Consider the following 14,596-nt stretch of genomic DNA (forward strand, 5'->3'; position numbering starts at 1 on the left):
AATGGATATAAGGGCAGAAATTTACAGCACATATACATTTTCTACGCTTTATGTTGTAATATCAAGGTTCTGCACAAGCCATTACTTCTATCTTTTAAAATGAAAATGAAATTAAGTAAGACTTTAATTTACACTTAACTACTGAAACAGGAAAGACACTGTGTATGCTAAGGTTGTTTAAAAAGCAGCCCCATTTTACCTTTGTTTTTGTGCTAAACTAAAATTTTACCCTACTTAATAAAGATCTTGTCAGGAAAAGATACAAGAAATAAAATGTGTTATATTTCGTTTAAGCAAATGAAGTCATAGGGTTTCTAAAAGTATTTCCAGCTTTTTGTGAAAGACTATCAAGAAGATTGTGGTGAGGCAGTTTAAGTAAATGTTATTTGGTGTTTTTAAATTACAAATGCTTTTTAAAATCATATAAAACTTACACTAGTATAGTGTCATCTTATGGGTATATCAGGAGACCAGGGTATAGACAGTCTTTGCTATTGATTAAGGCCATAGTCTCAGACCAGAAGGTAGACAAAGGTTGAGGGCCCCCTTTACAGACTATGATATAGATAACCTAGAAGCCAAGATCAAGAAGCAGCCTAAAGTTCTAGGAGCAGGGATTAGGGAACTCACTAAGTTTCAAGGGCAAGATAAGGCATGTGTTGTATAGCCTGCATCCTGTAACCAAATTAAATTGTTTACTACTTCCATTCCTAGGAGGCAGTCTTTAAGCTTCTGCAGACATAGCCGCAGCCACTAGCAGGCTATCATTGGCCTCAGCTGAGGGCAGACCCTAGCCCTAACTGTCTGGGAGCTAGCTCTGAGAGTTGGGAGAGAGAGGAACTGAGTGTATGAAACCAGGAGGAGCTGAGCAAGGGAAGCTGGTTTTGAGGACTTTCTAGAAGTTAGTTGGGCAGCCTAGTGTGAAAGACATAGATAATGTGAACAGGACAAGTGGGAAGAGTAAAAGGAGTTTGACTGCACCTTGTGAAAGTGGCTACTTATTAGAGGGCAGTAAAGGAGTTGCAAATTGTGTTAAAGTGCTAAATACACAATTCTGTGTTGAGGTACACTCTTACGTTTGTGGAAACCTCAGACTGCCTGACAGTTCAAATTATGTTGTATGCATATCAGTGGTACCCTTTGGGAAGAGAAAGTGGAAATTGAAACCTTAGGCTGCTGGCAGACAATAGAGATGTCAGATAGAGAGCAGCCCCAGGGCCTGAACTGAATTCAGAAGCCAGGATAGCTGTGTCCCAGAACCAGGGCTGCCCTTGCCCAGTGCTGACAATCAGCTGATCATTAGCATTAGGCAGGGGGCTACCCTGGGTCATGGTTCAAGGCCCCAGACTATCCTCTGCCTCCTGATCCCCAGGATCAGTTAGGAGGTAACTGTATCCCAGGCCCCGGGGCTGCCCTCTGCCCAAGACCGAACATCAGCTGATTGTTGGCATCAGGCAAGAGACAGCCGTAGGTTTGGGACACATGCCACATGTTCAGTTTAAAGCTGGAAACAGTTCTACTGTGGACTATTTTTCTGGCTGGTTGGTGATTTTATCCTATCATAAATTCCCTGAACATGTGGGATGTTACAGTTTATCATGCAGTTAACAGGTTAGTCAGGCCACTGGCAGATACTATATTTATTGCACAATTAATGTTTTAGTCCTGCAATGAATTGTAATATGCCATATGTTCAGGGACTTTAACATGTGATAAAATGGCAAGCCAGTCAAAAATGGTTAACCAGCCACAAAAAAATGTTATTCATTAAATGGGGAACATCTTCAAGACTGCTTCTTTTGTACTTTATTTTGAATATGTGGCAAGTTATGCATGGCACAGTAAGACTGCCAGGTCCTCAAGCTTGTCAAGGTGCACTGCTTCTTCTCTCCCTTCCCCACAGGTCCCAGAATAGTAACATGGGCTGTCAAACACAGCCAACAACCTCCTTTAGACCGAAAGGGCACACTCTCCATCACCTTATCCCTGAAGGTAAATTGCTGTGCTCATGGCCCAGCTACTGCCCTGGCACCAGCAGCCTATCATGCTTATCTCACTTATGTGCAAGCTGGGTTTTTCCCCACCCCTTGTATCACTGTGCTGTGATGGGAGGCATTTCCCTACTACTTGACCTGGACTGGGCAACCCTGGGCCAGGATGAGCAGCTGGGAAATGCCCCCTACCACCTTAACAAGGGGTGGGGAAGGACCCAGTATACCTCGTTCAGGCCTGGGGTCCCTCAGTGTGGGTTAAGCAGTGGGGGAATACTGTCCACCCTTTGCACAGCTGGGGCCCTCCAGCTCCCCTAGCCAGCAAGCATGGATAATACAAACTCTTTTGCTGCTTTCTTCCCCTGTGGACACCCTGCCGTTTGTACATGAAGTTCTCACATCGCACAATCTTTCCATCACATGACAAAGTTGCTTATGCAACCAAAATAACATCTGTCAGGGGCCTCAGTTTATGATGGGCCATCAGAATAATGACTGAGTCAGATCCTTTGAAGCTGAGGTTGCACAAGTAGACAGTAAGATTTGTGGACTCATTGCTCTTAGATTCTGAGTGCAGCACAAGGCTAACATTAATCCTTTCATTTGGAGATGAGGTATTAATCCCAGGACATAGGAACATGAAATACAAGAGAATGGAGAACACCTTACAGGATCCTTCAATGCTATTGATGGAGAATGAAATAGACAAAAAGAAAACTGAAGATGAACTGTAAAATGAGAAAGAAAACATGAGGGAATGTCATAGTGAGAAATGTAACCTGCATAAGTCCATGGTTAGATATGGGACTATTCTAGGGAAAGGGAGATTGATTTTGGGTGGTGGAGTGATAACAGATAGTTGTATATATCCTTCTACCTTCAAGTTGTAGTGTTTGCAGATTATATAGTCCAAGAAAAAATGAGTAATCGAAGGAGAGCGGGGGTGCAGTTGCACCCACCTTTTAATTCTTTCTTCACCCAAACTTTAAAACCTACTGCCTGGCCATGGGAGTAGCATTTCTATCCAGGCCCGTAGTAAGGGAGTCAGCTGACTTCATGGCCCATTAAATGTTGCTAATCTCTCTTCATGACAGACATCAATGATCCTCTCTCCTTTTTAATGGTCTTGCTGTTCTGCTATTCAAACTATCCTTCCTTCTGCAGTTTTACTGTTTGTCAGCCATTCCTAGTAATGCCATTCTTCTGTTTCACAGCTGTGCAGTCTGTTTTTAGCTCTAGCCGAAAACCTCATCTTGTATGTGGTAATAATAACTCAGGTGTACAAGTGACTGACAGTGAAGAATTGGAGGCATTAAGACACTCAAGAAGGCTAGATGTTGTTTTATGAATCTGAATAAGTGATGTAAAACTCTAGAACTCTTGGTTCAGAGATGATACTTTTTATTAGACCAACTAAGAAATCACAAAAAAAAATCTTTCTTTGCAAGCTTTCAGGCACATAAGCCCTTCTCCAGGCTGAGGACAAATCCAAGATTGTAAAAATCCTCTCAGGTAGAAAATAAACTTCATTTTGCACAGGGAAATTTTGAGGCTGGCTATATAGTCCTCTGGGTCCCTAAGAGTCCTTTGTATGATGTGCAGATAAGGCTGTTCTCATCCCTGGAGGTGTCAGATGTCAGAAAGTCAGGGACGCTCAAAAAAATCTTTCCTTGTTCAGCAATGAAGTTTAGAGATGTGCATTTAACTATAATGACTGTGGAACTATTGAAACACTATCTTTTGACTATTTTTGCTTAGTTTGTTGTGTTTTTGTAACACAACTTGATATATAATCTAACAAATAAGTGCACATTCCAATAAATGTATATGTGTGTATATATGCATGTGTACATGTGTACACTAAGCCTTTGGTTAGTGTATCAGGTACAGATCTGCCCTGCCTTCTGTATGTAATGATGTGCCACACCAACTGCACCTCCTTTTCAAAATCCTAGATCCATGTTTATTTTTAATAACATTAAACTGAGGGGATGACAAAGCATCATACGTATTACACCTATTCAAAACAAGAAGGTACTGCAGAGAAAATAAGATTAACCTCAACAGGGAAAGAAGTCACTGTCTACTGCTTAAGTTTGTTATACTTTCATTATCTTATTAAGTATATCTTATTATTTATAGTAAGGATGAGATATTTTATAAAGAAGACATTTGACACCATCAGAAACATCTACAGCCCCTAATATTGCAGCACTTCATGTCTGTGATTGGCCAATTTGTGTGCAATGTAATTTAGCTATAGACTCAGCAGGCATGTCTACATGTGCCCCCATGGCACCGTTGTTACTGTGCCATCATTTAGTACTTCCTTTTGGAAGTACTAGTACTTTTGGAAGTACTGAATGATGGCACAGTAATAGCTCATACTGCATTGTGCCAGTAGCGCACAGTTATTCTTAGCTACTACATCGCCATAGCAACGTGCTATAGCACGGGAGTGTGTTGCTATGGTGTCGTACCTGCAGCATCACAGTTTGTGCTTGCCAATGCTACATTGCTGTAGCGCGTTGCTACAGCAACATAGTGTCTCGTGTAGACATGCACAGCTAATAACAAATAGGAAGCAAAGTCAAGCATCAAGAATGGAAAAGGAATATATATTTTGCTGGAGGTTTTCAAGCTTTATGGTTCCTATTTCTTTGAGCCACTGCAATACAACAATGAACATCTTTAAATATTTTCATCTTTTGCTTTGACTGCTTAAGTAGAATAGTTTTTTACTGTTATATTTTTCCTTATCCAGGGAAATTATCGCTTCATGAAACTTTTACTGGCTCGTAGAGCAAACTGGATGAAGAAGGATTTAGAAGGAATGACTCCTTTGCATTTAACTACCCAGCACAAGAGTCCAAAATGCTTAGCGTTGTTGCTAAAATACATGGCACCAGGAGAAGTTGATACACAGGACAAAAATAAGGTAAAACATTTCTTACCTTTTGACAACTCTTGTGGCATTTTAGTGCTCCACTAATTAATACAGAAATGTGAATCTTCTCATATTTTGGGTTAACACCTTCAGAAAGGTCAGCATTAGTCCTCAAATCTAGTCAAGGGGAAATTATGCAGTTAGCCTGTGCTATCTTCTATAACAGACACTGGGGCAAGGAAGAGATGTTAAAAAGAATCCTGCACTGATTCTTTTATCCAGGGGTAGATAAGGATTCCTGTGCTTTATGTCCAGAATGTAAGCTTGCTGCCCTGTAGAAAATGGCAAAAGTCTCCTTGAAAGAGAAAAAGCCCTCCCTTTGGTGGACATCCCATGTTTAAGGATTGATAAGACTTCTCAAAAAGCGTGCAACCAGGTACAGATTTTTTTGATTATCATGGACTATGCCGCCCACCCATTACCCTTATACACCCTTGTGGTCTATGATATCCAAAGCCATCACCAAGTGGAATTTGTGAAGTTTTTTGACCTAGGTGGGGGTATCAAGAGAAAATGTTATGGACCAAGGAATTATCTTATATCTCAGACTTGGAGTTATCTATGTCCGTCACTGAAAATCAAAACTTCATGAACCTCCTTTCACCATCTCATATAAGCTAGTGGAAAGATTCAGTATGACCTTGAAGAGCATGCTGTGAAAATTCATTTCCATTGTTGTGTGCCATTGGAACCAACTACTCTGTTTGCATTTATTCATGGTTTCACAGGCCTCAACATTATTCCTTTCCTTCAAGTAACATGGGAAGAACAATCCCACAGGCTGAAAATGTGGTGTTATATGTTAGACACTGTTTTTCAAAAAAATCTGTTCTTACATACAAGTCACTTCTATCCCTAAAATGGGATTCACACCTGACCCACAGTGTCTCAAACAGTTGCTGTAAGGGAATGATGTACTCTTTCTTTTCTGTGAATGACAGTATTGAATTAATAATTACAAATGACGTAAAAATATTGGTACTTAATACTTTTTAGAACTGAAGCACCCCCATTTGATCAGTTTATACCCTTTTAAGCTATGTAGAGTCAAAATCTACTCCAATTGAAGCTAATATCAATAGGAATAGGATTAGCCCTTATAGTGTACATTTTACACAGATACCAATCAGGTATGATACATTAAAAGTTCAGGTGATAATAGTGCAAATAAAAACCTATGCACTTTTAAAAATATAATCAGATAAATATAAACAGACTATTTAGTGTTAGTTATTTACTCTTATGTGTTAGTAATATTTGTGAATGCTGTGTTCTAGCAAACTGCTCTGCATTGGAGTGCCTACTACAATAATCCAGAGCATGTGAAACTTCTCATAAGACATGATTCTAACATTGGAATCCCTGATATTGAAGGCAAAATCCCACTTCACTGGGCAGCTAATCACAAGGATGCCAGTGCAATTAACACAGTCAAATGTATTCTGGTAAGAAAGTTTCTTCTATTTTTATGTTTTCTTGTACTGTGATCCAGATATTTTTAGTTACATAGAAATATAAAATGTGATGTATCCTTTAATTGACCTTTTAAATGCTGGTTTCTTTTGGTCAGTGCAATTACGAATGTCTCATAAGATGCTGTGAATATATCTCACAATATATCTAGTTAGCTGTGTCACACTGAAGATTTAAGAGAATTCCTTCTGGATCTCGGGAAATAATATATATATGACCTAAAGCATGAGATGCCATTATTATGATTATTAATTTGGTTTGTGTGGCCCTAAATGTTTTGGTGTCTGTAAAATCAGCTCATTATAAATGTTCAGGCATGTTATGTGTGCTGATGACCAGGGATCCAGGTTTTCTGTTTGCCACAGAAAAACATGGTAGAATGTGGACTTTCTCATTTTAAGGAGAAAAACACAGGAAACAGCAAGTTTCCACTTGCAGGCTGGCAGAGTTCCAGCCTGCAAGGGGCTGGGGAGAGCAGGAGGAGGGCAGTCAGGCAGGGGGTCCCACATGCTTGTGCGCGTGTGCACACAAGCACATGACAACCAGGCAGCATGGAGAGCAGCTCCCACAGCTCCCTGTAGGTAAGTGTGGGGGGTGGGGGGAGGTATTGAGAGAACACGTGTTCCCCAGATTAGTGTGCAGTGTGGGGGCAGATGTGGGCTGGCTTCTGCAGGGTCAGGAAGTTTGGTGCCACTGCCAAGAGCCTTGCACCACCATAGTGAGGCACCCCCTGCCTGCCTGGTAGCAGTAGGGGTAGTGGTATAGAGTTGTGCCCTCTGCTGCTGCCGGGCCAGCAGGGGGTGCCTTGCCATAGTGGTGTGGGGCTTCTGGTGGCAGCACCAATCCTCCCACCCTGCTCTGCCTTGCTACACCAGGTCTCTCCTGCTGGAGAGTCCTGAGCCTGCAAGGCCAGCTTGCATCTTCCTCCCCCTCCCTGCCCCTGCCACCATGGACTCCGGTCCAGCTGTGTCACCTGTTGGGGAGGGAGAGCTGGGTTCTGTGTTCTGCACAGGCTGCAGTAGCTGCCACTTCCCATGGGTGGCAGCTGGGGTTTGGGCACTGCTAGTGGAGAGTGTGGGACACCAGAAGGGCCAGGGGGTTGTGGGTCAGCAGTGAGGGGCACTGGCAGGGCCAGGTGGCTGTGGATGGGGAGTGAAGGGCACCAACAGGGATGGAGGTCCTTGGGTCAGGAGTGAAGGGCACTGGCTGTGCCAGGGGGCTACGGATCTGGAGTGAGGGGCACTAGCAGGGCTGGGGGGCTGTGGCTTCAGAATGAAGAGCAATGGCGTAGGCAGGGCACTGACATATCAGGGCTGCTCAGTGCCACAAAGCAGCTTGTGGGGTGGGACAGCTGCAGCTGGACCTGAATCCTGGTGAGCAAAGGGGACAGGGAAGCTCTGATTTTCCATGAAAAAAACAAACAAAATTAAATGCCATAATGTATAGGTATTTTGAATATATTTCATTGTAGTGATTGAGGTACTGGTAGGCTTCCAAATTGTTATAAAATTGTAAATATATCAATAAAACATTGTGTTCAACCAGTACCTATATATATAGTGGTGTTTCATTTTAATCCCAGAAAAACATAGGTTTTGAGGGGGTCAAATTAGAGAATTTGCAATTTTTTTTTTAAATCAGAGCATTTGCAGTTTTTAAACAGAGAAAACCAGGATCTCTGCTGATGACCTCTTGCACAATGTGTTCACCTTATATCATTACTTCCCTCCATTTTCCTTTTTTAAGTTTTTCTTAAAAAGGCACCATGTCAGTCCTTATCCAGTTTTCTAGGACGTGTCCCATCATCCATGACTTTACAAATAGGATTGCCAGTGGCTCTGAAATGTTTTCAGTACCTTCCTTTGGAACCCTGGGGTTAAATCTGTCAGGCCCTGATGATTTAAAGGAGTTCAAATTAGTTACGGTTTCTGACGCATTCTTTACTTATCATGAACTGCAGCCCTTTCCCTTTTTTGTTTATATTATGTTTGCTAATATTCTTGTTGCCTTTTTTTGGTAAAGAATAGAGAAAAGTAGATATTGAGTAGCTCTTGCTTACGTGAGTCTTCCATTTATAGCTCACCTTCTCTGGGAAGTACAATGTCCCTGACCTTTCCGTGTTTTATATTTAAGTGTCACCTTTCTCGGCTGATGTGTTCCTGGTGTTTGTTCAGAGCCATTTTTTCTGAGTCTAGTGGAAAAATAAGCTTTTTACTGATTTTTTTTCTCTTCCCAATTTTTTTTTTAAATTATAACTGATTATATGTTATGAAGGCAATGGGGTAGCACAGGTTTAAATGAAGACCTGATTTAGCCTAAAGATTCTTTTATAGTAGGTGACGATGTATGAATTTTATCTCTGAATAATCTCATAAATTCAGCTAACATCTTTTTCTTGATGACTCAAATATATCTCTGTTCCTGGTCTGTCTTCGGCCCCAACTAAAACTTTGATCTGTCACTCTGGCACTATTTTATGGATGTCTGACCATTTGTTCAAGCTCAACCTAACTAAAATAAAACTCTGAATCCTCTTAAGCCTTCCACATCACCTTCTTTCTCCACTCAGACTCAGCTGGGCGTCATCTTCAATTCAGACCTCTATCTCAATCTTTATCTAGGCATCCCATTATGTTCCAGATTCTTCGTGCATGAGATTTCTAAAGTAGGGCATTTTCTGCCTATCCTGTGTCTTAATTTCTGCAACATCCTTTTTGACAAATATAATTTTACCTTGTTCATATCCAAGCAAAGAGGCCCATACTTTGACCATTTGCTTGTTTATTTTTCATGGGTAGAAGACATGACATTTATTTGTACAACTTTTTGCTGGCATATAGTCCCCATTGCTCCAATTATTGTAGGACCTTTGCAGTTTACTTCTGCTCTCCTGGGAGTTTTCTACGCTTAACATTTTAGTGCCTTGTAGAAATATAATCATAACTAATTTTTTTATGGTTTAACCCCCCTATGCCCCAGCTTAGCAAGCTAGTTGTCCCAGCTGGGCTCCAAGACAACCTGTGCTCAGCTACGTCCTATTCACCTGGGGACTTTATGGCCCATCTCCATGTATAAGTCCTCTAACTTTGGATTTACCCAACAGTGAGAATGGTGTGTGGACAATTACTTGAAGGAGAGAACCTATTTATCAGTAACTGGAATTATCTGATTGTTTACATGCATTTTCTCATCCCTGCTGCCTTCTTCCCCTTTTGCTCAGAGTGATAAATAGAGGGCTCTGCTGTTGAGAGAAAACTGAGAAGCAGGAAGTGTGCCCTGCCCTTTATTCCTTCATTGCAAGAATATGAGCAAGGCAGGGCTACAGCACACTCTCCAGCTACTGCTAGTAAAAAAAATCTTTGGTTGAAGTCCAGGACATGAAATACACCCACAAATGAGAATGTCTTTGTGGACAATACCTTTCAAAGAACCTTAGTTATGTATAAGTAGTTTTGTTTATCTTCTGTATTGAGTTGATGACACTTCATTTCTTACCTACTGGAAGGCATTTTCCACCAGCAATGAAAAGTTTTTAGTTTTCTTTCAAGCTCATATAATTATTTATTGTTTCTGATTCTGTTTTAAATAGGATGCTGCTCCTACGGAATCTCTACTGAACTGGCAGGACTATGAAGGACGAACTCCCCTTCATTTTGCTGTGGCTGATGGGAATGTGGCAGTGGTTGATGTCTTGACTTCTTACGAAGGCTGCAATGTGACATCTTATGACAATCTATTTCGAACACCTCTTCACTGGGCAGCTTTACTGGGTAAATTGAATAACAATTAATTTAAAATTACTTAAGAACTATCGCCGTTTTTTTTTATTCTGTCTCCTGTTACTGTTAAATTCCTGCCTGGTATTATGTTAACTAATTTTTGTAGAATTCTACTCAGGCTCTGGAAAGCCAATGAGGAAGCAGTTTTTGTAGTGTGAGGTCATCCACTGAAATATCCTATACCAGCAGATCAGAACTAAGAACTGTTAATAAGAGCATGTGAGCTATTCTTGTCTCCAGATGAGTGCATAGATGGTGAGGCTGTTCCTCAGGTAGCCATAACTCAATCCAGACTCTGCTTTAAGATCAAATAGTTACAGATAATATGTTTTACACCCTGAAAAGTAGAGGAAGCCAATGTAATGTTCAGTTTACTTCTGTTTTATAGCTAACACAGCAGAATGAGCAGTCCCCTCATTCTTTGTTAGCTGACGCTTCAGATTTTTTTCCCAAGAGTAATTCCAGGTAGAGTACACCAGAATAATACATGAAGGTACCCAGAGACTTGGTCAGGAGCAACAGAGAAAAACAGCTGTAGGAGGCATAGTCATACTACTTGGAAGTTTGTGGGCAAGATAAGATGCAATTAAAGTTACCTCTACCACTGAGTAATATCAGAGCCAGAACTGCATAGAGGAGAGCTACTCCAGTCTTGGGATATCAGGAATCCAAGTGCTTTGGGGAAGAAAAGTATCCAGGTTGTAGCCATATTGGTCTACAGGCAAAAGGAATCAAAACTTGCGGCAGAGGTGATAGCTTTTATAAGACCAACTAGATATTTGCAATTTTTTTTTTATTTGCAAGCTTTCGGGCACAGGCATCCTTCATCAGGCATAGGAGATTTCAAAAATTGTAAAAGTTCTCCTACGTAGAAATGAAAATTCATATTTCACAGGAGACCTCCAAGTGTGATAGAGTCTCCTGTTTGGAACAGTTCATTTTGCGCAGATTAGGCTCAGAGAAAAGTTGGAAAAGTCTTTTTACCTCGAAGTTGCCTGGTGCTAAGCAGGATGTAGAATTATATTTCCTTCTGGTTATGATGTTTCATATTTCAGAGAAGGCTGGAAAGATGGAATGCTCTTCTGGGCAGGAATCTCTTTTGTGGAGAGGTATCTCTGTGCAAATTAACCTGGCTGTGGCAATGGCTTCTTCTGGCTGCTGTTGCCCCACTGTCCAGACACCCCAGCCTGTCTGCCATGGCGACAGGCAGCATGGAGCAGTAGTTGGGAGAGGGGGGCTGGGGAGACACCAGGATCTTAGGGCAGAGACAGTGTGGGACTGGGGCAAAGCTGCAATGCACTCAGCACATGTTGTTGCCTGCAGAACTGGGGCTGGGCCCTGGTCCCATGCTGTCACCACCCCAACATCCCAGTGTCTCCACTGAGAGTGGCTGGGAGCCACACGGGCAGGGTGCTCCTCCAGGCAGATGGGACTGGAGCTCCCCACTGATCAGTCTCCATGGAGACCCTGCCCCAAGATCCCAGAGTCTCAATGCAAACCAGCCAGGAACTGCATGAGCAGGGCACTCCACCAGGCAGATGTGATTGGAGTGCTCTACTCACATGACTCTTGACTGGATCTTGGGGCGGCGACAGCACAGGGCCAGGCCAGGACAGATCTATTCCCTGCCTGCCCCTGCCTGCGCAACTCACGCCCATTGAAAGGGTATGCAGGCAGCAGATCACAGCTCTGCCCTGGGCCCTGGCCCTGTGCTGTCAATGCCCCATGATTCTGCCCTGTGACCCTGACCTAGTTCACTGCTCCTGCTCCTCAACACAGCTCCCAGCCTGCCCATGGCCCTGTCCCACATAGCAGGTTTTGGTGGGTTGCTGCATGGGGAGGGGTAGGGGGTGCTGACATGACCTATGACACCTCAACAAAACTCCCTCTGTGGCCCAAATAATTGCCTAGCCCTGCTTTAGACAAATCTAGATTTGCTTCAGTCATCCAGTTTTATCTGCTCTTTCAATCAGGCATTTGTAAAGACATCATACAACACAGATTGGATGAGAAAGGCATAATCTGTATCTTATTGGTATGCAGCTCAGAATTGCTCACTCTCACTCTGCAAGCAGGGCTACATAAGCATTCAATAGAAGGGGTAACTGAATAGAACCCTGAAGAGCAAAACTGTATGAAAGAGCTCTTGAACAAGATGAACAGTCACCACACACCACTCCCCTGGATCTCTAAGAGGAAAGGACAAAATCTCTAAGTGCCACTACACCGAGGGTTGGTGTTTAACAAAATCCATTGATCAGAGGCTGCTGAGAGCACTAAAGGAAGCAGCAGGGACACTTGCCATTTGACCTTTGCTAAGAGGAAACCATTAGCCAATTAAATCAATGCCGTCTCTGTACCACATCATGGCTGAAAACCTGATTGAGAGGGACGAAAGAAATCCATGGGCTGCAGAGGAAACTGATGGTATCTCCTCAGCATCCTTTCAATAATCTGCCGCAAAAAAGGAGGTTAGAAATGAAGGAATATTTATAGGTTTTCTCAACAAGGCCTAATGACTTTCTTGAACAAGGCCTAACGGCTTCTCACTTCCCCTTTCCTCTTTTATGCAGCCTTTAAAATCACAAATAGTCGCTGTAGATTACAGTGGTATCACAGTCAGTGGAGCTATGCTAATCCAGGCCAGGTACAGAAGGCACATATGTGATTTTTGAGGTGGTGTTTCCTTCTTCCCAAGGGTGGTTCAGAACTTAATAATTTTTTCCCTGAACTTTGAAATTGTCAGTTGTTTCCCTAGGGTTAAGTATTATGATGAAAACTTTAGTAAAAGACATATTTTGCTTTTGGATTCAGAAAGCGTGAACCTGTGGATATAGTGAATTGCTTTGTTTTCGAATGAATACAACAACAAAACATTGATGTCCTGGACCGTTTCTGATATACAGATACCTATTGGAACAAACACAAACATGCCTGACTTTTTTTTTTACATGTTTTCATAAAAGCTTGCAAAATTCTGCTACTCAGCCTTATCAGAGAAGTGAGTACCCTTTGTCTCAGGGGCAGTAACTGTTCTTTATTTCAAATTACCCCGTCCCAAGAACCCAAGGTCTGCCAGAAAAAATGCACATGGACTTTTCACTTTTTTTTTTGTGCTGCTGCAGCTGATTTTTCATTCTGACCTCTTAAGTAAAGTTTAAAATGCTCCATATATGCTATAAAATCGCACATACATATTCTTTTGTACAGTTTTATTTTTTATACGTTACAAAACTAGATCCACGAAGCAAGAACTAAAATGTGCATAAAATAAATACATGCAGTCTAAGTATAAGAAAGCATGGTTTATTTCATCACCAATATAATGTATTAAAAAGTGACCTTAGTTTCTGTCCTCAGCTCAGCATGGGGACAAATTAAACACTATGTGTCATATGAAAAAGAAGAAACTTCAAACATTCCCCACTCTACTTCAAATCCTCTAACCCTCTAGGAAGCTGTAGACAGAGATGTCAGTGAAGGAATCACAATTGCAAAGCAAAAATCAAGAAATACTTCACCTCCAATAAGAGTATATATTTAGTGTAACTGTACAATAAACAATCTATGAAGAGAGTCTTTCATATTTAAATAAAACTATGATTTTTTTAAAGGAAAATGTTCAGACATTTAAAGTCCCGTTAAAAATGGCACTCCAAAAGAATTTACACCTGCACCTATCTAGTAGGTTTGCAAATAAGAAAAAATTAGAGAGAAATACCAGAGTTGAATTAAAACACCACTGACCAGATGTACATTTAAAAATTGCAATGGGCCATTTGAAATCTTATGACTTTCATTGAGTGTCTTGATACTTATTCAGGCTTTTCATTTTCTTATGTTTAAAAAGCTTTTAGGATCTAGGATGGGGGTGGCCAATTGTTTGGGATCATCAGCCACATAAGGAGTTTTGGTGAGCTGTCACAGGCTGGGTCACATCCGCCCTGCCAAAGGTTCCATCTAAGGTGCGTGCATGCACGGCTACGCACAACTAAAAGTGTGGCTGCGCACAGCCTTTTCAAAGCCACGCACCAGGAGAGGAGCTGAAGGTCAGCTCCTAGGTGCGTTAGGGGTTGGAGCCTGGCGCAGGCTCCGCCAGTTCCAGGGAAGAGCTCTGCATCAGGGCCAGCGAGCGGAGCACTTCCCCGGAGCCGGCAGAGCCTGCGCCAGCCCCCCACCCCAGCCTCCATCCCTGCCTTGCCTCACCTTGGGGAGGAAACGCTGCCTGCCCTGAGTGAGGCTCCGCCGGCTCTGGGACACTGCTCTGTTTCCCCGCATGGCATTTGGCATTAGGGCAGGGGAGCGGAGCAGTGTCCTGGAGCTGGCGGAGCCTCACTGGGGCAGGCAGCATCTCCTCCCGAAGGTAAGGCAAGGCAGGGTTGGAGGCTGGGGCAGGGGGCTGGCGC

General features: G+C 42.3%; 1 protein-coding gene across 3 annotated transcripts in view; it reads left to right on the plus strand.

Annotated features, from left to right (window-relative positions):
- The window catches only part of INVS (inversin), a 220,282-nt gene that overhangs the window by 100,938 nt on the left and 104,748 nt on the right, over positions 1-14,596 (plus strand). For all 3 annotated transcript variants that reach the window (XM_019539887.1, XM_019539867.1, XM_019539876.1), the window contains 3 exons: positions 4,756-4,929; positions 6,216-6,383; positions 10,001-10,181. In XM_019539887.1, coding sequence (XP_019395432.1) covers positions 4,756-4,929; positions 6,216-6,383; positions 10,001-10,181 — 523 coding nt within the window. The remainder of the gene's footprint in view (positions 1-4,755; positions 4,930-6,215; positions 6,384-10,000; positions 10,182-14,596) is intronic.

Source organism: Crocodylus porosus, unplaced genomic scaffold (genome assembly GCF_001723895.1).
Source record: "Crocodylus porosus isolate Cpor-Errol unplaced genomic scaffold, CroPor_comp1, whole genome shotgun sequence".
Taxonomy (NCBI): Eukaryota; Metazoa; Chordata; order Crocodylia; family Crocodylidae; genus Crocodylus; species Crocodylus porosus.